At 42.3% G+C, this 22,059-nt stretch overlaps 1 protein-coding gene across 1 annotated transcript; it reads right to left on the bottom strand.

The window, feature by feature from the left end:
- Window positions 1-12,788: 12,788 nt before the first annotated feature.
- Window positions 12,789-21,047, bottom strand: LOC129516799 (ribosome biogenesis protein BMS1 homolog). The gene is made up of 7 exons (XM_055336266.1): window positions 20,872-21,047; window positions 19,905-20,095; window positions 17,530-17,609; window positions 14,927-15,115; window positions 14,160-14,302; window positions 13,308-13,429; window positions 12,789-13,000 (listed from the first exon to the last, which is right to left on the bottom strand). Exons 1-7 carry the CDS (start codon window positions 21,045-21,047, stop codon window positions 12,789-12,791), a joined length of 1,113 nt encoding a protein of 370 aa, XP_055192241.1.
- Between the last annotated feature and the right edge of the window lie 1,012 nt (window positions 21,048-22,059).

The following is a 22,059-nucleotide window of genomic DNA, read 5'->3' as shown; positions in this document are numbered from 1 at the left end:
CTCCTCCTCCTAGGCTGGCCTGCATCCTGAGTGTGTGCAGGTACACGGTGAGAGCCCCACCAGGAGGCTCTCACCAGGGCCAGGAGGGGCACCCCAACCATGGGTGGGCATCAGAGGTGGGCAGGCAGGCCCCCTGGCAGCCCTGCAGCTACTGGGTATCTGATAAATGTTTCTTCAGCACCTGCTCTGTGCATAGCAGGCCCCATTCCCACAGCCTGGACACACAGAACCCTGCCTCCTGGGGTTACATCCCAGTGAAGAAGAGAAAACTATGGAGGAGAAGACCAAGCATGTAGGGGTGGTCAAAGCAGCCTCAGGTGGTACCGCTGGGATAGACTGACACTGTTAGTCATGCAGCATGCTGGGATAAGAAAGGAACATTCTAGGCATAAGGGACAGCAGGTGCCAAGGTCCTGACACCAGGGTGTGTAGAGGGAAGGAGCAGGGAGAACGGTCTGAGGAGTAACAAGCCAGACTATGCACACCTAGGCTGGGGGCAGGGGGCCATGTGCACCTCCTCTGAGTGAGACAGCAGGCACAGGGACTCCGAGGGACTCAGGGTGAAGGTCACTATTTCTGCGGTGTGGAGGCCCAGCAAGGGAGGGATCTGAAAACCAACTGGTGGGTTTTGCTATAACTCAGGAAGAGATGGCTCAGATCAGGTGGTAGAGGAGGGAAGCAGGGTCAACTCCGGATGCTGTAAAGGATGGTCTCGGGCCTGAGGATTAACCAGCACGGGGAAGAACATGAGGGTGGGGTTTGAGGAAAGATGTGGAACTTGCTTTTGGAGCTGAATTTGAACTGCCTATTAGACATACACATCAGACAGCAGTCTTGGGTGCTCAGGGCTCCCACAGCTGCAGCTGCCCACAGCGGCCTGGCAGGACCAGGAGGAGGGTGCCCACCTCACCCTGCAGCAGGGCCTCTACTGGAAGTCTTCATGAGGTCTACGAGACTCTGCAGCCCTCCTGGGCCTCCACTTCCCAGTGCCCGGGGCAGCTGTCAGTGCCTGGGAGGTGCTGCACGGGGCTCAGAGGGAGGCACATTTGCCAGCCCAAGGCCTCGAAAGTTACAGCCCGTGTGCGTGCTCCCCCTCCTGCCAGCCAGAGTGGCCTGTGCTACTGGCTGGACTAGTCTCACCCTCTCCCCACTTAGAGGGCAGGCAGGTCTAGGTTGGAGCAGAGGAACGGGGCACCTTCTTGAGCTCTCTCCGTATCTAGTGAGCACTGAGTACTGGTGAGCAGGCCCCAGTGCCCCAGCCCTGGCCTCCCCAGTCAGCCATGCTGCTCTGCTTCCCTAGGGGTGGAGGCCACCTCCTCCTGTTTAGGGGAGTGGAAACTGCATACGCCCTCCTTGGGCTCCCATAGCGCTCACCTCTGCTGCTGCTGCTCCTCCCAGCTCTCGCCTGCTTTCTGATCCAAACTGGGGCAGGCTTCTGAGCCAGTGTGGCCTCAGTTTACCCAATGAGCAAACAGTAGTCATGAGTATTTTATTGCTAGGAGAGGACCCTGGCTCTCCAAGGTCTACACAAGCAGATCCAACTTCCACCCCACAGCACATCAGCTGAGCCTCACATGAGGGAAAAAGGACACTCAGCCTAAATAACACAGATTTACCTGCAAACACCTGAAGACTGCCTTAGAATTCCCCAAAACTTCGTTGTAAGGAGAGTGAACACTCAAGAAAAGCCCCAGAGATTGAAAGGTCCTTGATCCCCAGGCTCAGCTGCCTCACTTGGGGATGGGGTTTCAGACTCCCAGAACACACCCCTCAACACCTGCTGGCATGCACACTCTCAGGCCCTGGCCCAGACCTGCCAGGTCAGAAACTCAGGCACTGTCTTCCATCTGTGCATTACCGAGCTGTCTGGGGGCTTCCGAGGGGGCTCAAGTCCACATGCCTCTGGCAGCCACCTGACCACACCTCGCACCTGCCCATGGCCAGCCCTGCAGTCATCACCCCCTCCCCCCCCCGGGGCTCTGGTCCTCCAGTGCACCCCACCACACCCTGTTCATCACAGCCCAGAAGACCACAGGATGGAGCTGCCAGGAGGGGCCCATCCCTTCGGCTTGGGGCAGCAGCCCCTCCTGCAGCATCTGGGCTGAGAACCCCATGACTATCCCCCCAACTGTACAAGATCCCATAGTGCCCATTTTTCAAGGACATCAATATAGGCTTACATAAGTGCACAGAAATGTGTGGCCGTCACCACCACACTAATCACAGACTTCACTGCAACGGAACTGGGGAAGGATGAGACTCACTTTCCATTCTACACATTTGCAAGCTATTTGGTAGCTTTTCTAAATGGTACGTCCGTTTGTCATTTTTTAAAAAAATAACTTTGAAAAAATAAAATAACTGTTTTTTAGCGCAAAGCAGCTGACTTTTGAAGTCAGTACTTTTTATAAAAGCACATTAAAGAGGCTGATGCCCATGGGGCTGGGCCTGTGGATAGAAGCACAGCCACCACCTGGATAGAAGCACAGCCACCACCTCACGGAGAAGGCAGGCTTCAAGGCGGGGGCCTGGAACCCACACAGAGAACAGGGAGGGCCCACAGGGGCTGTATGGGACCACCCCAGCATCCATCCTGCCCGGGACCCACCCAGGGATGCTGCCCACATGTCCTCCTCTCTCCCCTCCTCTGTGTACTGAGTCCATGGCTCCTGTCAGAGCCCCTTCTTTGCTCCCTTCTCTGTCCCTAACAGAGCCCCCACCCAGCCATAAGCGTTGAGGGGTCTCCAGGCTCAATGCCAAGTGGGCAAAGATTTCGAGCACCCTCCGTTTTGAATCTCACTACACAACAGCCAGCTCCTTGCCCCTGGACAAATCTAATCTGCCTCAATTTCTGTAGCCATTAAGTGGAGATGAGGACAACCCTTGCTGAGCCCCCTGCCTGCCTGGCATTTCTGCTGGCCACCCCCCTGGCCTTGTGGTCCCTTCTGTTCTTGCAACTGGGGTCCTCCTCTCCCATCCCAGCAAGAGCAGAACTGCGTCACTGGCCACACTCCTTCGTGTCTATTGTCCTGACTGGCCCACTTCTCAAGGAAGGGCCACTCAGAGTGGAACGCCCAGGATATCTGGGCTCCTGTCCTGATGAGTAGCACACAGCAATCGCAATCATAATAGAAACAAAGCTCAGGTTGAGGACCTCACACAAGCCATCAGTGACACCAATGCTAGCACTGAGCCCCTCCTTAATCCTCATAATAGGGCGCTTGGATGGCTCAGTTGGTTAAGCGTCTGCCCCCACTCAGGTCAGGGTCCCAGTGTCCTGGGATCAAGTCCCACTTCGGCTCCCTGCTCAGTGGGGAGGGGGGGGCTGCTTCTCCCTCTGCACCCCATTGTGCTCATCCTCTCAAAATCTTTTTAAAAAATTCTCACAAGGGATCCCTTGTGGCACAGTGGTTTGGCGCCTGCCTTTGGCCCAGGGCGCAATCCTGGAGACACGGGATCGAATCCCACATCGGGCTCCCGGTGCACGAAGCCTGCTTCTCCCTCTGCCTCTCTGTGGGACTATCATCATAAAAAAAAAAAAAAATTTAAGCTGTTAGAGAGAACACACCCTTTGGAGGGAGAGCTGGGGTGTATAAGGAGAACCATCGGTGCTCCTAGTGTTGGCTTCTGCTTCTGGAGAGCGAGGAAAGGTAGGAGGGGGTCCTTCTTCTGTCCAGGTGAGGTCCTGAGGTGGGAATCAGGGCACCTGTGGGGGGGGGAAGAAAAGAGACCTGGCTGTGGGTCCTGTCCTTCCAAGGAAGGGGTGGGGGTCAGATCCCAGCAGCGCTTTGGACCGGGGTATGCCCCCAGGTCCTGTTGCCCATTCGCACTGAGTCTCCCTAGTCCTGGCTGGCAGAGGTGGTCAGAGTATGGACCATCAAACACTACAGATCAGGCAGAGATGGAGTGACCTGACCCAGGACAATGCCCTGGTGCCCACCAGTGGTTAAGCTGCCCAGGAACCACCATGTCCCTTCCAGACCGGATTGTTGCAAGACCTTCCGAACAACACCTGCACGGCCGGGGAGGTCACCCACGGAGGGCCGTGCCTAAAGAGCCGGTGAGAATTCACTATAATGCAGTCGAGAGGAAAATCCGACCAGTTTCTGTCACACACACACACACACACACACACACACACGCACGCACGCACGCAGAGCACTTACACAGCTCGAATGTGGAGTGATGGCTCTACCAGGACACGTTACACGTTTAGGAATTTCATTTCGCGTTTGGAACACCGGCAGCCTTCTTCACTCACGCAACATAATCTAAGAGGGCTTAGGATTCTTTGTCTGACAGCGCTGCTCACGTGCCTGCCCATAACAAGTCAACGACCTATAGTAGTCAAGAGACTCCGTTTAGGGTTTGGCATTCTGGGATCCGCTGAGAAATCCGCGAACGGATGAAGGAACCGGTAGACAGACAGACAGCCAGGCAGCCAACCAGCCAACCAAAAACATCTCAGAAGTTCTCAAGGCACATGCTACAAAGGATCACGGATCATAACAAAACGGAAATCTTCAGTGTCTCTTTCGCCAAGGTGGCCCCTAGGAGATTCTACAGGTGCTTTTGTCTTCTGGCCAGATTCATTGCTCTCGACCATTGGCTGTGTGCAAAAAATTTCCGAGTAGCCTAGTTCCTGGGTAGTCTATGGCAGCATGTGAAAGCAAGCCAACACCTGCTTTCCACCTTAATTTTAATAAGGGAGCACACATCACATTCCTCACAGGGTAAAAAAAGCATTGGGCACCCTGTGATAATTAAGGAAACAAATAAGTAGTATTGTATCATCCAGTTCTAGTCTCCAAAATTAATAAAACCTTCAGTCTGTCCTTAAAATTAGTGACCTCTAGCAGAAACAATTGTATACATATCTTTGGCAATGGTGATGTCTGAAACTAGCCTTTGACGATATGCTAATCATGTGGAAAAAATTGCTGTTTTTCCATCAGGAGTGGACTAGTAAATTTGGTTATCTAAAGAGTCTAATTTTGAGGGACACCTGGGTGGCTCAGCGGTTGAGCATCTGACTTCAGCTCAGGTTGTGATCCCGGGGTCCTGGGATCAAGTCCCACATCAGGCTCCCCGTGGGGAGACTGCTTTTCCCTCTGCCTATGTCTCTACCTCTCTCTCTCTGTGACTCATGAATAAATAAAATCTTTTTTAAAAAATCTAATTTTTATATTTAAGTATATTGTATTTTTTGTACCAATTTTTGAAAAGTCTAAACTCTCTTACAAACCTTTAGTAACTCAAATACTTCTGACTTTTAAATACTTTTGTCTCTGGGATCCCTGGGTGGCTCAGTGGTTTAGCACCTGCCTTCAGCCCACTGCATGATCCTGGAGTCCCAGGATCGAGTCCCCCACTGTGCTCCCTGCATGGGGCCTGCTTCTCCCTCTGCCTGTGTCTGTGCCTCTCTCTCTCTCTCTCTGTCTCTCATGAATAAATAAATAAAATCTTTAAAAATAAATAAACAAACAAATACTTTTGTCTCCAAATCTTCCTTTTGCAATGGAAGGAACATTAAGTTTTAGAATTCATGGGTTCAGCCTTCTTTCCACTGTGCTACATTTTATGAAGTCAACAGTACTTCTTCACTTCTCAAAACCTTATTCTCTGTCCCCAAAATAGAAGCAATGATCCCCTTAAACTGCTCACTTAAACTGCTCATGGAGTCCCAGGATCGAGTCCCCCACTGTGCTCCCTGCATGGGGCCTGCTTCTCCCTCTGCCTGTGTCTGTGCCTCTCTCTCTCTCTCTCTGTCTCTCATGAATAAATAAATAAAATCTTTAAAAATAAATAAACAAACAAATACTTTTGTCTCCAAATCTTCCTTTTGCAATGGAAGGAACATTAAGTTTTAGAATTCATGGGTTCAGCCTTCTTTCCACTGTGCTACATTTTATGAAGTCAACAGTACTTCTTCACTTCTCAAAACCTTATTCTCTGTCCCCAAAATAGAAGCAATGATCCCCTTAAACTGCTCACTTTGTGGACTGTCCTCAGAATGAAATATGAGGTTCCTAAAATACAAAAAACAACCTGATAAAAACAATTTTAAGTGAAATGTAGTCTGGGTTAGTTGGAGTAGGAGGTGGCATCATGTGAATCACCATCCACCACAAGTTGAGTGCCAGGACTCCAAGAGCTGGGGCATCTACCGAAGGCTAGGCAGGCTGAACAGGTTTCTGGCCAGATGAGCCAATTATACCTTCAACCAAGTTGTGCCAAAAATGTTTGAATCACACCAGCCAGCCACCTCGGTTCCTTTCTTGGACCATTGGAAGATGAAGTTTCCTGGCCCAAATGACAAAACAGCTGTGTTGTAGGGACAGTATCAGATGACGTTGTATGTCCCCTACATGCCAAACTATCTGTTTGCACTGGCACACCCAGAGCCACAGGCTCAAGGGCAGAGACCCGATCAGTACCTTAGACCAGCTGGCCCCAGGGTTCCCCAAGGGATGTGGTCCCATTGAGACCTGCACTCCCATTCTCCAATGGGCCAAGAGGTGTATGGGCATTTGGGCAAGGTCTTGCAGAAACGGGAATAGCCAACCAGACCCTAAGTGCTCTCTAAGGGCCGAGCATGCCAGGGGTGGAGGACAAATGCCAGGGCCTGCAAAAACTCACCCTGGATCCTGCTCTCTCATTAAGATTTTAGATGTTGAAAAAAAAAGATGTTAGATGTTGAAAAAAAATTTTAAATTAGAAAACTTGAATTAGAGAGAAACTAGTATTAGTGATATTCTACACCTTTTGCAGGTTTCCACACCTGTCTTCTCAGTGGCTAACCAGCGAGGGTTACCTCATTTTGTAACAAGAGAAGGAAGAGCCAACCTACTCAAGAATAGTTAGGGAGAAATCAATCCATTTTAGGTAGAAAAAAATCTTATTTTATTAAATATGTAATATTACAAGTGCTAACCCTTTTGAATACATGATCTTGTTAATTCTCAGAACCACTGCTAAGGTAGATGTATTCCCATAAATCTACAGTTGAGCAGGAACATACAACTACTGAGTGCTATGTCAGGAGTGGCCCTGAAACAAACACAGATTCCTTTATGTTAAATTGAACAGGATGATATAAATATTTTTTTGTTTTTTCTTAAAGATTTTACTTATTTATTCTTGAGCCAGAAGGCGGACGGGCACCTTTACTTATTTATTCATCACTCACTAAATATTTACTGAACATCTGCTCTATACCAAGAAGGTTTGTAGGCACTGAAGGATGGCAAACTGTTAAAAAAAAAAAAAGAAAGAAATCCTTCCTTTCATGAAGATTCACAATTGATTTCAGGAAACCAAAGACCAAAAAAACTAAAAAATAGACCCTCTGTAACAAAAACAATAAACAAACCAAGAACAGAAGGGAACTTCCTCAATCTGATAAAGAGCACCCATAAAAAACCTGCAGCTAGCATTATACTAAGTGGTTAAAACTGAGAACTTTCCCCCTAAGATCAGGAGTAAGACAAGGCTGTCTCTTCTCACTACTTCTATTCAACACCATATTAGACATTCTAGCTAAGACAATTAGGCAAGAAATAGAAATAAAGGTATCTATTTTTTTAAAGTTTTTATTCATTCATTCATGAGAGACAGAGGGAGAGGCAGAGACAAAGGCAAGAAGTACGCTTCCCACAGGGAGCCTGATGTGGGACTTAATCCCAGGATCCCAACCTAAGCCAAAGGAAGACGCCCAACCACTGAACCACCCAGGTGCCCAAGGCATCTACTTTAGAAAGGAAAACTGCTTCTATTCATGGATGATACGATCTTATCTATTAAAAAAAGCCTAGGAATGCTCTGAAAAACTTTCGGAATAAATGAGTTTAGTGGGTTTGCAAAATACTAGATTAATATATAACAACAAATTTTATTTCTATACACTAACAATGAACAATCCAAACATGAAATTGAGAAAACAGTCACTATGGCACTAAAAACAATAAAATGCTAGGAAGAAATTCCATAAAAGAAATGCAAAGCATATACTCCGATAACGACAAAACGTTCTTGAAAGAAATCAAAGATCTAAATAAATGGAAAGGCATCCCACATTAATGGAACAGAAGACTTAATATTGTTAAGATATCAATACTATCCAAAGTGATCTAAAGATTCAACACAATCCCTATTAAAATCCCAACTTGCTTCTTTGGAGAAATAGGAAAGCAGATCCTACAACATAGAAAACCCAAGGGATCTAGAATAGGCAAGACAATCTTAAACAAGAACAAAGCTGGAGGACTCGCATTTTCCAATTTCAAAACATACTACAAAGCAGTAGTAATCAGTCAGGTATGAGCATAAAGATAGAAGTCAGTGAAATATAATTAGGAGTCCATCAATAAACCCTCGTCCCTACGGTCAAGTGATTTTCACTCAGAGCGTCAAGACAAGGGAATGGGGAGAATAGACTTTTCAACAAATGGTGCTAGGACATGGGATAAAAGAATGAAGTTGACCTTACTTCACACCAAATACTAAAATCAACTTGAAATGGATCAATGATCTAAATGTAAGAACTAGGGCAGCCCCGGTGGCGCAGCAGTTTGGCGCCGCCTGCAGCCTGGGGTGTGATCCTGGGGACCTGGGATCGAGTCCCACATCGGGCTTCCTGCATGGAGCCTGCTTCTCGCTCTGCCTGTGTCTCTGCCTCTCTCTCTCTCTGGGCCTCTCATGAATAAATAAATAAAATCTTAAAATAAATAAATAAATAAATAAATAAATGTAAGAACTAAACTAAATGAAAACATAGGAGTGAAGCTTCAGGATCTCGGACTCAGCAATGTTTTCTTAGATTTGATACCAAACAAAAACAGCAGAAATATAAGTTAAACCTCATCAAAATTTAAAACTTTGTTGGGGAACCTGGGTGGCTCAGTCATTTAAGTGTCTGCCTTTGGCCCAGGTCATGATCTCAGGGTTCTGGGATCCGGCCTTGCATGGGGCTCTCTGCTCAGCAGACAGCCTACTCCTCCTTCCCCCTCTGCACTTTCCATCCCACCCCGCACAAACTCATGCTCTCTTTCATGCACTCACTCTAATTAATAATAAAATCTTTTGAAAACATTTTATTTTATGTGCTGCCGAAGCGAGCACTTTAAAAAAAAACTTTTAAATTTTGCACCTCAAAGGGCACAGAAAAGACAACCTACAGAATTTGTAAATCATATATCTGACAAATTGAATATATAAAAACTCTTACAACTCAATGACAAAAAACAAATTTAAAAAAAATGAGCAACCCAATTGAACAGACATTTCTTCAAATGGCCAGTAAGCACATGAAAAGATGCCCAATATCACTAGCTATCAGAAAAAGGCAAATCAAAACTCTAGTGAGGTACTACTTCATACCAACAGAATGGACATAATAATACTGATTAAAAGAACAGAGGATAACAAGTGTTGGTGAGGATGCAGAGAAATCAGAAGCCACATACACTGCTGGTGGAAATGTAGCCACTTTCTGAAAAGAAAAATGGGGGAATATAAGAAGGAAAAATTTGTTTTCAGTAATCATATTAACAGTAACATGTGTAGAAAGAAACAGTAACATGCGTAATGTTATTCTGACACCATTTTGTGCATAAGTGGGATAAAGCAAATTATACACTTTTCTAATTTCATCATCTTCAGAGTCAAATGGAATTAATTCCCCAGTGGAAAAACAGACAAATGTAAGCTGAAAGAGTTTAAATAAGAACCTTACATTCTGAATCTGAATTGGAAATAACTCTATGAATTCTCCTAGCTCTGGTCACTGAAAGGCCTGGAAACAATGACCAATTCATAGCAGTGTGTATTCCTATGTCTAGATTATGACACCAGAATATCACTTTGCACTAAAAGAAATCAGGACTTCTTATGGCTGCTTCCAAGTTGGGCATCAGAAATGTAGATGATGATCCTGGAACACCTCATCATACCACATGGCAAAGAAGCAATCAAACACTCCTAGGAGAATGTCAAAAGAATTTAGAAACCAACTTAAAGAGAATCCCACTGGCCAGAAATGGGATACATATGAGTATCCATAAGGATAACAAGTTCAGTGGAAGGAAATAATTATATTAAATTCCATGACTTCAAAATGATACTTAAAAAGAAAGAAAAAAGAGTCACCTTTGGAGAATCATTCTGAAAACTGATAAAAAGAATCAAGTATTTATCCTGCTCTTATGGAACTAAGTAAACAAATAGTAGATGAGGGGAAGTTTCTCTTTATAGAAATATTCCAGACAATAAACAGTAATTTGTACAGAATATCACCATTTTACATCCTTAATAAATTAATGGATCCAGGCATTGAAGATCAACAGATTTTAACATCATAAGATGATTTTATGTGCCTCCTAATGCACAAACACCATCATCTAGGAAGCAATCTTCCCCAAAATAAAAACCAAACCTAAATCTAATCAAATCTCTAGATGTCCATAGGGTAGCTACAACCACACGGTTATGTAAATTCTAATGAATTAAGATTAAATAAAACGAAAATTAAAATTTAGTTCTTCTGTCTTACTAGCTATACTTAAAGTATTCAACAGACGTAAGTAGCCACAATGGATATCCAGTGATCTATAGATCATTTCCATTTCCATCATCACAGACAGTTCTGTTAGTAGTGCTTTGCATCACTTTACAGGAAATACAGAAGAGAACAGCCTGATAAACTGCAAATAAGGATGTAATGCGATCCACAAAAACCAGAATATAAGAAACTCTACACATCAAACACTTAGTTTCTTTAACAAATAAAATATAAGGGAAAAAAAGATGGATGGAGGGGACTGTAAATTAAGAAAAAGGAAAGGCATAGTGAAAAATAAACCCCCCAAAATATGATAGAACGGACGATGGTACAAATTTGGAGTATGAAATTATGAAGAAAAGTAAGAAATGATTACTGTAAGAATCATGGTTCCTTCTGCAGGGAGGACAGGACTATCACTGGGACAGACACACTGTGGTTACAGGGGTCCTCACCTAGAAATCCATTAACTTAAACAGCTATTTTTATGTAGTTTTCTATAATTTGTATGAAGCTATACTGCAAAAAAAGTTACATGAAATCTCATAAAGTGCTTAAGTGCTACTCATGAATTAAACCAAGTAATATGGGCAGCCCGGGTGGCTCGGCAGGTTAGCAACACCTTCAGCCCAGGGCGTGATCCTGGAGACCCACGTCGGGCTCCCGGTGCATGGAGCTTCTCCCTCTGCCTATGTCTCTGCCTCTCTCTCATAAACTCTTCATAAAAATTTAAAAAAAAGAAAATCCCTCCCAATGACCAAAACCTCATGTTTGAGGGTGCCAACTGCAGCAATGTTAAAAACAAAGGGAAGTAGGGGTAAACTCCCCCGTCCAGATTTCCAAGGGTTGGGTTGGTTCAATAAATAAGGTTTATCCAGACAATGAAATACCACACAGCTATAACAAAGACCAAAGCAGCTCTATCAATACTAATAGGGAGCAATGGGATCACATATTCTTAGGTGCCCCTCAAAATTTGCAAGAGCATTTAAAGTTGGAGCCCATATAAAAAATATTATGGGGTATTTGGGTGGCTCAGTCAGTTAAGCACCCAACTCTAGATCTCAGCTCAGGTCTTGACCTCAGAGTTGTGAGTTCAAGCTCTGTTTTGGGCTCAGGTGGGAAGCCTACTTAAAAAAATTAAAAATAAAATAAAGAAATATTACTTCTCTCTCTCTCACAGACACACAAAGACCATACATATATGGATACAAATACATGGTATTTACATATAATATTTCAATAATCTAAATATGTAATAAATAGATAAATATGTAAATATTTACAAAAAAAAAAGAAATAGACCAAAGAAAGCTAGGAAACACACTGATATTATCTAGGCATACCTTAGAGATATTGTGAGTTTGGTTCTAAACCACCACAATAAAACAAGTCAAATGAATTTTTTTTGTTTCCCAGTACATATAAAATTATGTTTATACTATACTGTAATCTATTAAGTGTACAATAGCATTATGTCTAAAAATGTACATACCAGAGAAAATGAGTGAAAATATCAGTGAGGGTGACGAAACATGAGAGATACCTAACTCTGGGAAATGAACAAGGGGTAGTGGAAGGGGAGGTGGGCGGGGGGTTGGGGTGACTGGGTGATGGGCATTGAGGGGGGCACTTGGCGGGATGAGCACTGGGTGTTATGCTATATGCTGGCAAATTGAACTCCAATAAAAAAATAAAATTAAAAAAATGTACATACCTTAATTAAAAATATTTTAATCTTAAAAAATCCAATCATTATTTGAGGTTGCAGTGAGAGCTCATCACTTAGGACAGATACTATAACAAATATAATAATAATGAAAACATTTGAAATATTGTTAGAATTAACATTATGTGACAGAGAAACACAAAGTGAGCAAATGCCTTTGAAAAAAAGGCACCAGCAGACTTATTTGATACAAGGCTGCCCCAAACCTTCAATGTGTAAAAAAGGCAATATTGGCGAAATGCAATAAAGCGAAGCACAATGAAATGAGGTATTCTTGTATAAAGAGAGACGGAAAACACAAGCACCAAACTGCCTGCAATGCTCCCACTAAAAGACCAGGATCCCGTGTGTCTTGGCAACAGAATGGAGAACATGACTTTTACTTTCTGCCTGGTGCACTTAAGTATTTTGTACATTTACAATGTACGTTGTAGCTCTTACCAAATACAAATACAAAGGTTCAGTATATAAAAGCTGAAGTACGTCACAGTACATTACTTCCTATGACTTTCCTCTCACCAATTCCTGGAAGCCACGGCTGCCACCAAGACCAACATAGGCAGCATCTTTGTCACAGAGCACACCACCCACTCCAGACAGAGGTGCGCAAACCAACTTCTCCTTCTCATTTAAGCAGCGCTTCTTTGGTCGTTCCGGAAGTGCACAGGGGTCCGGGAGGAAAGTGACATCGCTCACAGCAAACTCTCCTCCACCTGGAAGACAGAGGAAGATAGCTTCAGATACAAGTTTATCAACCATCAACAAAAGTAGCCCCCAGGTGGAAGGCTTCAACCACAAGCGTGCTGTTGGTTACTGGCACTGTGCCTCTCTAACTAACCAACATCATCAGAACAGAGGAGATTTGGTCAACTCAACTTTGCCAGCTGAGTCAGAGCGGAGTCTTCAAACTTCTAGCAATGTTGCTCTATCTTGTTTGGCCATTTTTCAGTTTTCCTGACAAATGAAGTAAGTCATCCCACAAGTTCTACAAATTTGGTACATTTTACAACAAAAGGATACCTGGCATGTGAATTTGGCTTTTATTTTTCAAGTGTGCTCCTCTTAAATAACCATAAAGAGACACCTTTCGGTCACATTTGATATTTGTTCGAATATCTTCGGGGTTTGTCAAATCTTCCATCCTAGAAAAATAAAACCCAATCATATGGCAGAAATAAATCTCAAAATTTTTGCATCTCCCTTCACGTGTCAAATACTGGTCAAATTCACTAGTTCACTAAACACAGTGTTCAGAAAATTCTAGGAAATTCAGAAGGAAGGAAGCACAGTTCACCATCTACCAAAAGAAACGAAGCAAACACAGGATTGTACTGCTCTTAGGCTCTATGTAATATACATGCTGTAAGACACCAAAAAGGGAAAATAACATGCACCTGGGGTTAAGGAAGAGATGAAAACACACCCATAAAAACCCTTTATGGGAGAGGATTAAGCTTTGATCTGGGTTTTTGGTGTGCCTTGAATTCTGGCAAGTAGAGAAAGGGATTACAGGCTGAGAAAACAGTATGAAAAAAAATATAAAGGAAAGAAAGCCCAGGGCATGTCTGGGTGACTGGAGCACCATGGTCTAAAGACATGATCACTGAAGATTAAGATGAAAAAAGCAGGATAAGACCATATTAGGTAGCCTTAAATGCTTCAAAAAGCTCACATATTTCTAAACATTTCATACTTTACTCCTGAAGCCAGTGCATCATTAGGTAATGATACAAAAAAGTAGGTATTTCCAACTACATTTGTCCCTCAGTGTTCAAAAAGAAGTACAAAATAAGCTCTCTTCTTGTTCTTTTTCTAACCTTGCAGCTTTGAAATACATGGGCCAGGAAGAAAAACTTTACATGCACTTTTTACCTGTCTGCTAGGATATAAGGATGAGAGGGTTGCCACGTAAGAGGCCTAAATTTCATTACTGTAATAAAATGGCCTAGATTGTGAATTTCTTGGTTTTGATATTCTCCATGTACCGTTCCAGAAAGGTAGAACAGCTTGGCACCCTAAACATTAAGAAAACAAAAAATTAAATTTCAATTAAATTCTTGTCATACTACATCAAATAAAGACCTCTAAATAAGAAGCAATCCTAAGGCAGACTTCTAGCAAGCCACTTATTATTAATGCTTCCCAAACTTCTCTGCCTTCTTTCACTACTCATGTTGTTAGGACTTAAAGAAAGGCAGAACTGCCAAAACACTAAGCTTCAAGACTGGTCTCCAGTCAAATGATGGCATCTATCTGGAGTATTACACAGAGAGAGCAGTGAAGCTTCTGGGCACAGAAAAAATTATATGACCAATGCGCCACAGCAGCATGCAGGGGAGGGTGGAGTGGCAGTATGTGTGCACTATAGTTCCTAGTCCTGCAACTAGGAGAAACTTTGGATAAACTATTAAACGATCACAAATCTAAAACACTTAGAGCCAGGTGCTAGGGAGCTACAAAGACAAATGAGACACACCAAGAGTTCTGAAATACAGACTATTTTGAGGAAATATTGCAGGGACTATGAACAGATATATGCCATAGGTGAATCCTGAAGCGATGTTTATAAATCTATCCTACTTATCTTATTTTTTTGAAAGATTATAGTGTTAGTATTCAAAAATTAATTCTCTTCCTACCGGGTAGACTTCTGTCCAGAACCTGTGTTTTAATCGATTCTTTGTCTTCTTCAGTTGCTTATTATACTTGAAGGAATCTAAGTGAGTGAGAATGCCCATAATTTTGGGAAAGCCATGTACTTGACAGATGTTTAGAAACTCAAATGTTTCCATTTCAAACCCAAAGCTGGCATCTATAAGCATCAGAACCTAAAACAGAAAACAGAATTACTCAAGGAAGCTACTCAAAACAGACCATAAGCAAACTATGGACTATGGGCCAAATCTGACCCATAACCTGTTCTGTAACTAAAATTTCACTGGAACACAGCCATATTATTTATGTTTTTTTTAGATTTTATTTATTTATTCATGACAGACACACACACACACACAGAGAGAGAGGTAGAGACACAGGCAGAGGAAGAAGCAGGCTCCATGCAGGGAGCCTGACGTGGGACTCGATCCTGGTCTCCAGGATCACACCCCGGGCCAAAGGCGGCACTAAACCACTGAGACACCGGGGCTGCCCATATTATTTATGTATTGTCTACAACTGTGTTTGCACTATAACTACAAAGTTAAGCATTTGCAAGAGATACCATGACCCCAAAGCTAAAGATATTTACCATCTGGCCCTTTACAGAAAGTTTCCCAACTCCTAATCTGGACTAAATGAAATGATTAGGGATCATTTTGATAAGAGAAAATACCACCCTTTGACTTTCTCTAAAAGGCAAGCATGAGACAATATCCACCACAATATAAATTTCCACTTCAGAGATCCCTGGATGGCTCAGTGGTTTGGTGCCTGCCTTCGGCCCAGGGTGTGATTCTGGAGTCCCAGGATCGAGTCCCACTTCGGGCTCGCTGCATGGAGCCTGCTCCATTTGACACCATAAAGTGCCAAGGGGCAAGCAATTCGTTATAGAAATGGTGCAGGTGGCAACAGGCCCTTAGATGACAACCTTGTCAATTGAAGACAAATGAAGCCTATATATTATTCCTTCTATGCACATACATACACACACAAATCCATGTACTGTACACACCTTTGCTATGACTCAGGAGGCTTTATGACAACCCAGAGCAATCAACATAAAACAGGTTAAATAAATTATGGTACATGCAACAGAATACTTAAGAAAGTATGAGGTTGAACTATACTACTTATATACATTTAAGACATTGAGTGAAAAAAAGCAAAGTACAGAATAGTATGTATAATAAACAGTATGTGCTTTATGAGGGTGGAATGTGGATTCGTATACATATCTAGGATACTGCTTTGATGGAAACTAAGAGATTAGGGGTCAGAGTAGGGAAGAGAAAAAAAGCACTGTACTCTGTAATATAGTTTGAATATTTTACCAAATGCACGGTTTCCTTTTTAAGTCTTAAAAAGATGTATATGAAAGAAATCTTTCTTAACATGTCTATGCTTTTAAAATTAGGGACTCCGTAAACTATTTTAATCGTTTCAAAAACACAAGATTTATGGGATCCCTGGGTGGTGCAGCGGTTTAGCGCCTGCCTTTGGCCCAGGGCGTGATCCTGGAGACCCGGGATCGAATCCCACGTTGGGCTCCCGGTGCATGGAGCCTGCTTCTCCCTCTGCCTATGTCTCTGCCTCTCTCTCTCTCTGTGACTATCGTAAATAAATAAAAATTAAAAAACATACACACAAGATTTAATAAGTTTATACTATTTTATGTTAACAATTGACACTTATTTCTATTAATAGTAGCATTATATGTTCAAAATTGGAATGTCATTGAGTTTTCTGATATTAGAATGGCATAGCTATAACATCTACATTAAATTACTTTTTAATTTGTATCTTAGGAGACTTCCTGGGCCAAGGACAAAATCTGTAGCTCTTTGTCACCAAACAGTTTTTTAGAAATTGTTGAACCAAAAAACAAACAAACCACCTCTGTTACCCCACTCTTCCTAATCAATATGGCTTTTTTCTTAGATTTAGTTTTGTTAATTTAAAATGTAATTAATGAACACTACTATTCAATGCAATCAAAGTTGCACAATTTCCATATGCTATGTGCTGTCTAGATTTTCTATTATAAACACTGACAACTTCTCAAAGGCAACTCATGTACTTACTTTGTCACAATCATTAAGAACTGGAGGTTCTGGCACCACCAAGAGCAAAGTTCCCTTCCTTAGACAAACCACTTAACTTCTAGGGCCTCAATTTCATCCTATGTAAACTGGAGATAATAATACCTACTTACCTCCAAAGCATATTGGGGGATTTAATGAGCGAAATTTCGAGAAAGGTGTTAGCTCAGTACCTTGTAAGGGTCCAAGAAATGGTCCTACTATTATATGTTTTTATGTACATATGTCTATCTGTATTAATTAACTACATTTGTTAAAGGATTTTTCTCTACTTTCAGAGTTGAGACTACATTCCATTGTGCACGTTCCATTTTTATTATAACAATATCACCATCAACCTCATCATCAATTCAAACACATCTATAGTATCCCTGATTATATTCATCATCCCTTTAATAATCATAAGTCTTTCTTTCCTTCAAATGGGATAATCTACCACACTGCTAAGTCCTCATTAGAAATTCACACTGCTCCCACTGACTTACCAAATCTGCCACTTTAGCCAGATCAATCATCATGTTAATGTCACACCCACATTCAATAATGGTGAGTCTGCGCTTTTTACCTGTAAGTAAAGAGATAAGATTTTAGTTTTTTTCTTTAAATATTTTACTTATTTATTTGAAAGAGAAAGCATGCACACTAGCAAGGGGAAGAGCGGAGGGAGAGGGAAAGATAGAATCTCAGGCAGACTGCATTGAATGTGGAACCTCAAACAGGGCCCAGTCTCATAACTCTGAGATCATGACCTGAGCCTAAATCGAGTCAGACGCTTAACTGACTGAGCCGCCCAAGGACCCCCCGAAATAAGACTTTTGAAAAATCTTAAAAAAATAGGGCAGCCCGGGTGGCTCAGAGGTTTAGCGCCGCCTTCAGCCCAGGGCCTGATCCTGGAGACCCGGGATCAAGTCCCACGTTGGGCTCCCTGCATGGAGCCTGCTTCTCCCTCTGCCTGTGTCTCTGTCTGTCTGTCTGTCTGTCTCTCTCTCTCTCTCTCTCTCTGTGGCTATCATAAATAAAAAATAAAAATTAAAAAAAATAAAAAATAAAATAAAATAAAAATAAACAAAAATAAAAAACTTGAAAAAATATATCCATTTACTCTAATTACCATTTTAAGTTGTATCCAGTAAAGCACAATATACACTTACAGGAATATGCCAGGAGTTCATTTTTATAGGAGCAAACTGATAAATACCATCTTGGTTTTCTTGCTATGTTCCCTAATTTTAAAATAGTATCAAAAGTCTATCCACATGAATACAGTGCTCAAGCAGGTACAATTCTGACTGGAATGGGCAGACAAGCAAGCTCCGTGGTGACTGTGATCCTGCTGGTAAGTGCAGCAGGCCAGCACTTCTATCCTTATCAAAGTTTTGCATGTTCTTACTAGAGCTAAAAACATCCTCAAACCGAACGTAAGAGAAATCTCTATGGAACAATTGTTATTTCAAAATTACCTTAAAAGTAATCAGTCTGGGGATCCCTTGGTGGCGCAGTGGTTCGGCGCCTGCCTTTAGCCCAGGGCGTGATCCTGGAGACCCGGGATCGAGTCCCACGTTGGGCTCCCGGTGCATGGAGCCTGCTTCTCCCTCTGCCTGTGCCTCTGCCTCTCTCTCTCTCTCTCTCTCTCTGTGACTATCATAAATAAAAAATTTAAAAAAAGTAATCAGTCTACGACTCTTGATCAGAGTTGTGAGTTCAAACTCCACAATGGGAATAGAGTTTACTTTAAATAAATAAAAGTGGGGCACCTCCCTATCTCAGCCAGTGGAGCATGTGACTCTTTGATCCCCAAGTCAGGAGTTCAAGCCCCACACTGGGGATAGAGTTCACTTAAAAAAATTAAAAAGTCTAAAAATAACAGTAATGCCTTTAAGATCAAGAAAAGCTTTGGGGTGCCTGGGTAGCTCAGTTGGTTAAGTTTGGTTAACCAACTTGGTTAACCTCTTGGTTTTGGCTCAGGTCATGATCTTGGAGTCCTGGGATTGAGCCCTGTATCAGGCTCTGCACTCAGCAGGGAACCTGCTTGAAGGATTCTCTCCATCTGCCCCTGCTCCACTTGCTCTTGAATGCTGCTCACAATCTAAGATAAATAATCTTAAGAAGAAGAAGAAGAAGAAGAAGAAGAAGAAGAAGAAGAAGAAGAAGAAGAAGAAGGAAAAGAAGAAAAAGAAAAAGAAAGAAAGAAAGAAAGAAAGAAAGAAAGAAAGTAAAGGAAAAAAGAAAAAGAAAAGCCTCAATCCAACTATAGCATTGCTATAATAAATTCCAGGGCTCAGAAAGTAGAGCATGTGACTCTTGATCTTGGGGTTGTGAGTTCAAACTCCACATTGGGTAGAGAAATTACTTAATAATAAAAACCTTTAAAGAAAGGGAAAAAAATTTCAGATTCTTCCATTACCATTTTGGGATTTTTTTTTCATCTTCCCTCAAACAGAAAGGTCACCATCTCCCAGAACAGGCAAATTCTCACAGAAAAAGAGGAAAACCCCCTCATTTCCCTAAGGATATGGCCTTATGAGGGCAAGTAGGTATGCCTGACACAGAGCAGATACTCACTACCTGTTAAAGAAAGGTGATCACTATGACCAACCCAGGTTGCCCAGGCCTGCCAAACCTTTCAGAGGAACACACCTGGCAAATCCATATAGCAGTCCAAATAAGGTGCACATCTACATCATTGTTGTATCTGGAATCTATCCTTTTCTTAAACTAGAGCCAACTTAGTACAAGTACAGGAAAGGTAATAAAGTGAGAACATTACTTCAATATTTACCAGTCAAGAAAATGTTCGACAAAGATATGCCTGTCCCTCAGACGACACATGCCCTATCAGCCTGAGGGAGTAGACTCCTACCTGACACGATTGCTACAGGGCCTCTGATCTCCGTCAGTTTCTGCCTGGTGAAGTTCCGAATGAGGCACTGGATCAAAGTGCTCTTTCCAACTTTTGGAGGTTCCATCACCACCACCACTATTGGTGGGGGCTCTAATGGAGTTCGAGCAACCACTGGAATGTGATGCTTTTTTGTCTTCAAATCCTGAGTCCTATTTGTAAAAAGAAAGAAAAAGTATATCAATTTTTAAAATACAAAAGGCATCATCCTTGTAAGTAAAGTGGTCTTTAACTTGTTAACTTCTAGACCTAATCCAAATAACCCCTTCGGTAAACATATAACAGATTTACTTCAACAGTACAGAGAATTTTAAAACTACACACACCTTAAATCTGATTGCTTCATTAACTATTATAATAGTTAACTAAACTATTAGTTTAGTTTAAACTATTAGTTGACTAAACTATTATAATAGTTTAAAAAAGAAAAGATAAACATGCAGGCAGTGTATCATAATGAATAAAAGCAGAATCTTTGGAATTAAATTTGGCTATTAGAGTTTAATTCAATAATGTTTAAAGTACATATGACAAAAACTTATTAAATAAAGCTATTTATTACATTATTATGTAAAACATATCGAGAAAAAAGACACAAGCACACCTATTACCATAGAAACTGTTTAAAGTTTACAATCTTTCTTTCTTTCTGTCTCTCTCTGTCTAGTAGACCTCACACACAGTGTGGGGCCCAATGTGGGGCTTGAACTCACAGCCCTGAGATCAAGACCTGAGCGGAGATCAAGAGTTGAACACTTAACAAACTGAGCCACCCACGTGTCCTGCTCACATTTTAGTAAAAGGAGTACGGCATGCATCTTCAAGTCCTTCCAAGCTGTCAGACTCATGAGTCCAAACATCATCTAGGCAGGCTCCTACTGCTTAAAAAAAGTAAATGGAGGAACAACTACGCTCCTGATAAACATACCTGTGAAAGGATCGAGCCATCCGCACAGCAGACTGGACTGCAAAAGCTTTGGGGTTTCTCTTCTGGGCATCTTCCTCATCTCCAAGTTGGAGATCCTGCAGATGCCGTTTCTTTTTCTTCTCAGCTTTGGGCCCACTGTGTTTCTTTCTGTGTTTCTTCTGGTCCTTAGTCTCCATAGTGACTTTTTACCAACTTACAAGTAACTCTAACCTACATCGATGAGGCAAGGGTGGGGGAGGGGGGAGTGAAGTGGGGAGAGAGGGGGAAGCATTTTACAATCTAGAAAACACCCAAGAAAAACCAGTACTTTTCTTATTTCTCTATTAAGAGATATGTATTCCTGCGACAAGGACAGAAACTGCTTCCTACTGTCCCCAGTTTCGTTTCCCTGTTATGCTCTACAGCAGATTTGTTAGTTACTTCTGCTTAAGTCACTTTTTATTCATTTTAAGTGTCTATATCAGCACTATTTCTGCAATGATAGAAATACTCTTTACATAAACTTTTCAACACAGTGGCCACTAACCACATGTGGCTTCTGAGAACTTAAAATGTACCCAGGGAAACTGAGAAACAGACACTGAAATTGTACTTAATCTTAACTCCATTCTAAATTTAAATAGTCATATGTGACTAGGAGTTTCCATGCTGGGCAGCTCAGCCCAAGATTTCAACTGGACTAAAGAAGTGGTTCCCAAACATAAACTATCTTTGAGATACTTATATACATCTTAAAAATCAGTTAACATCTAGCTGTGTGACATACGGTTGGTTATGGGTGTTGCCTGGGGACCACATGGATTTGCAGAAACCCTTACAAACATTTTTCTGAGGGTCCCAGAAATTCATGGCCCATAAACTGAGAACCACGGGATTAGTGACTTTTCTTAGGAAACTAGACTGCATGCTATCTGAGCGCTTGGCCCATTAAAAAAAAAAAAGAAAAGAAGAGAAACGAAACTAAGAAAAAAGTCGCTTCTTTCATTTAAGGTACCGAATCAATTTCCGTGAGTATTTGTTTCTGCCTGTGATGTACTAGGCCTGTGAGGTGTGAGGAAGGGACAACTGTGATCCGACGAGCGAGGAAACGCAAATCAGCGTTTCCGGGCCGTGCAGTCAAGGGCCCAAGAGCGGGCTGCGCTTGGACCAGGCGGAGACATCCCAGCAGCGCAGACACAAAGTCCACAG

The sequence above is a fragment of the Nyctereutes procyonoides genome, unplaced genomic scaffold, assembly GCF_905146905.1.
Source record: "Nyctereutes procyonoides isolate TBG_1078 unplaced genomic scaffold, NYPRO_anot_genome, whole genome shotgun sequence".
Classification (NCBI taxonomy): Eukaryota; Metazoa; Chordata; class Mammalia; order Carnivora; family Canidae; genus Nyctereutes; species Nyctereutes procyonoides.
This window is presented reverse-complemented; position numbering and strand designations above follow the sequence as displayed.

What these genes read in the sequence shown, in the direction of transcription:
- LOC129516799 (XM_055336266.1), bottom strand. Translation starts at nt 21,047, where the DNA reads ATGGAGACTAAGGACCAGAAGAAACACAGAAAGAAACACAGTGGGCCC. An exon ending in TGGCTAAAGTGGCAGATTTG is followed by an intron (nt 15,116 to 17,529) that starts GTAAGTCAGTGG and finishes TTTCTGTTTTAG; the next exon opens with GTTCTGATGCTTATAGATGC. An exon ending in CCTTATATCCTAGCAGACAG is followed by an intron (nt 13,430 to 14,159) that starts GTAAAAAGTGCA and finishes TTATTTTTCTAG; the next exon opens with GATGGAAGATTTGACAAACC.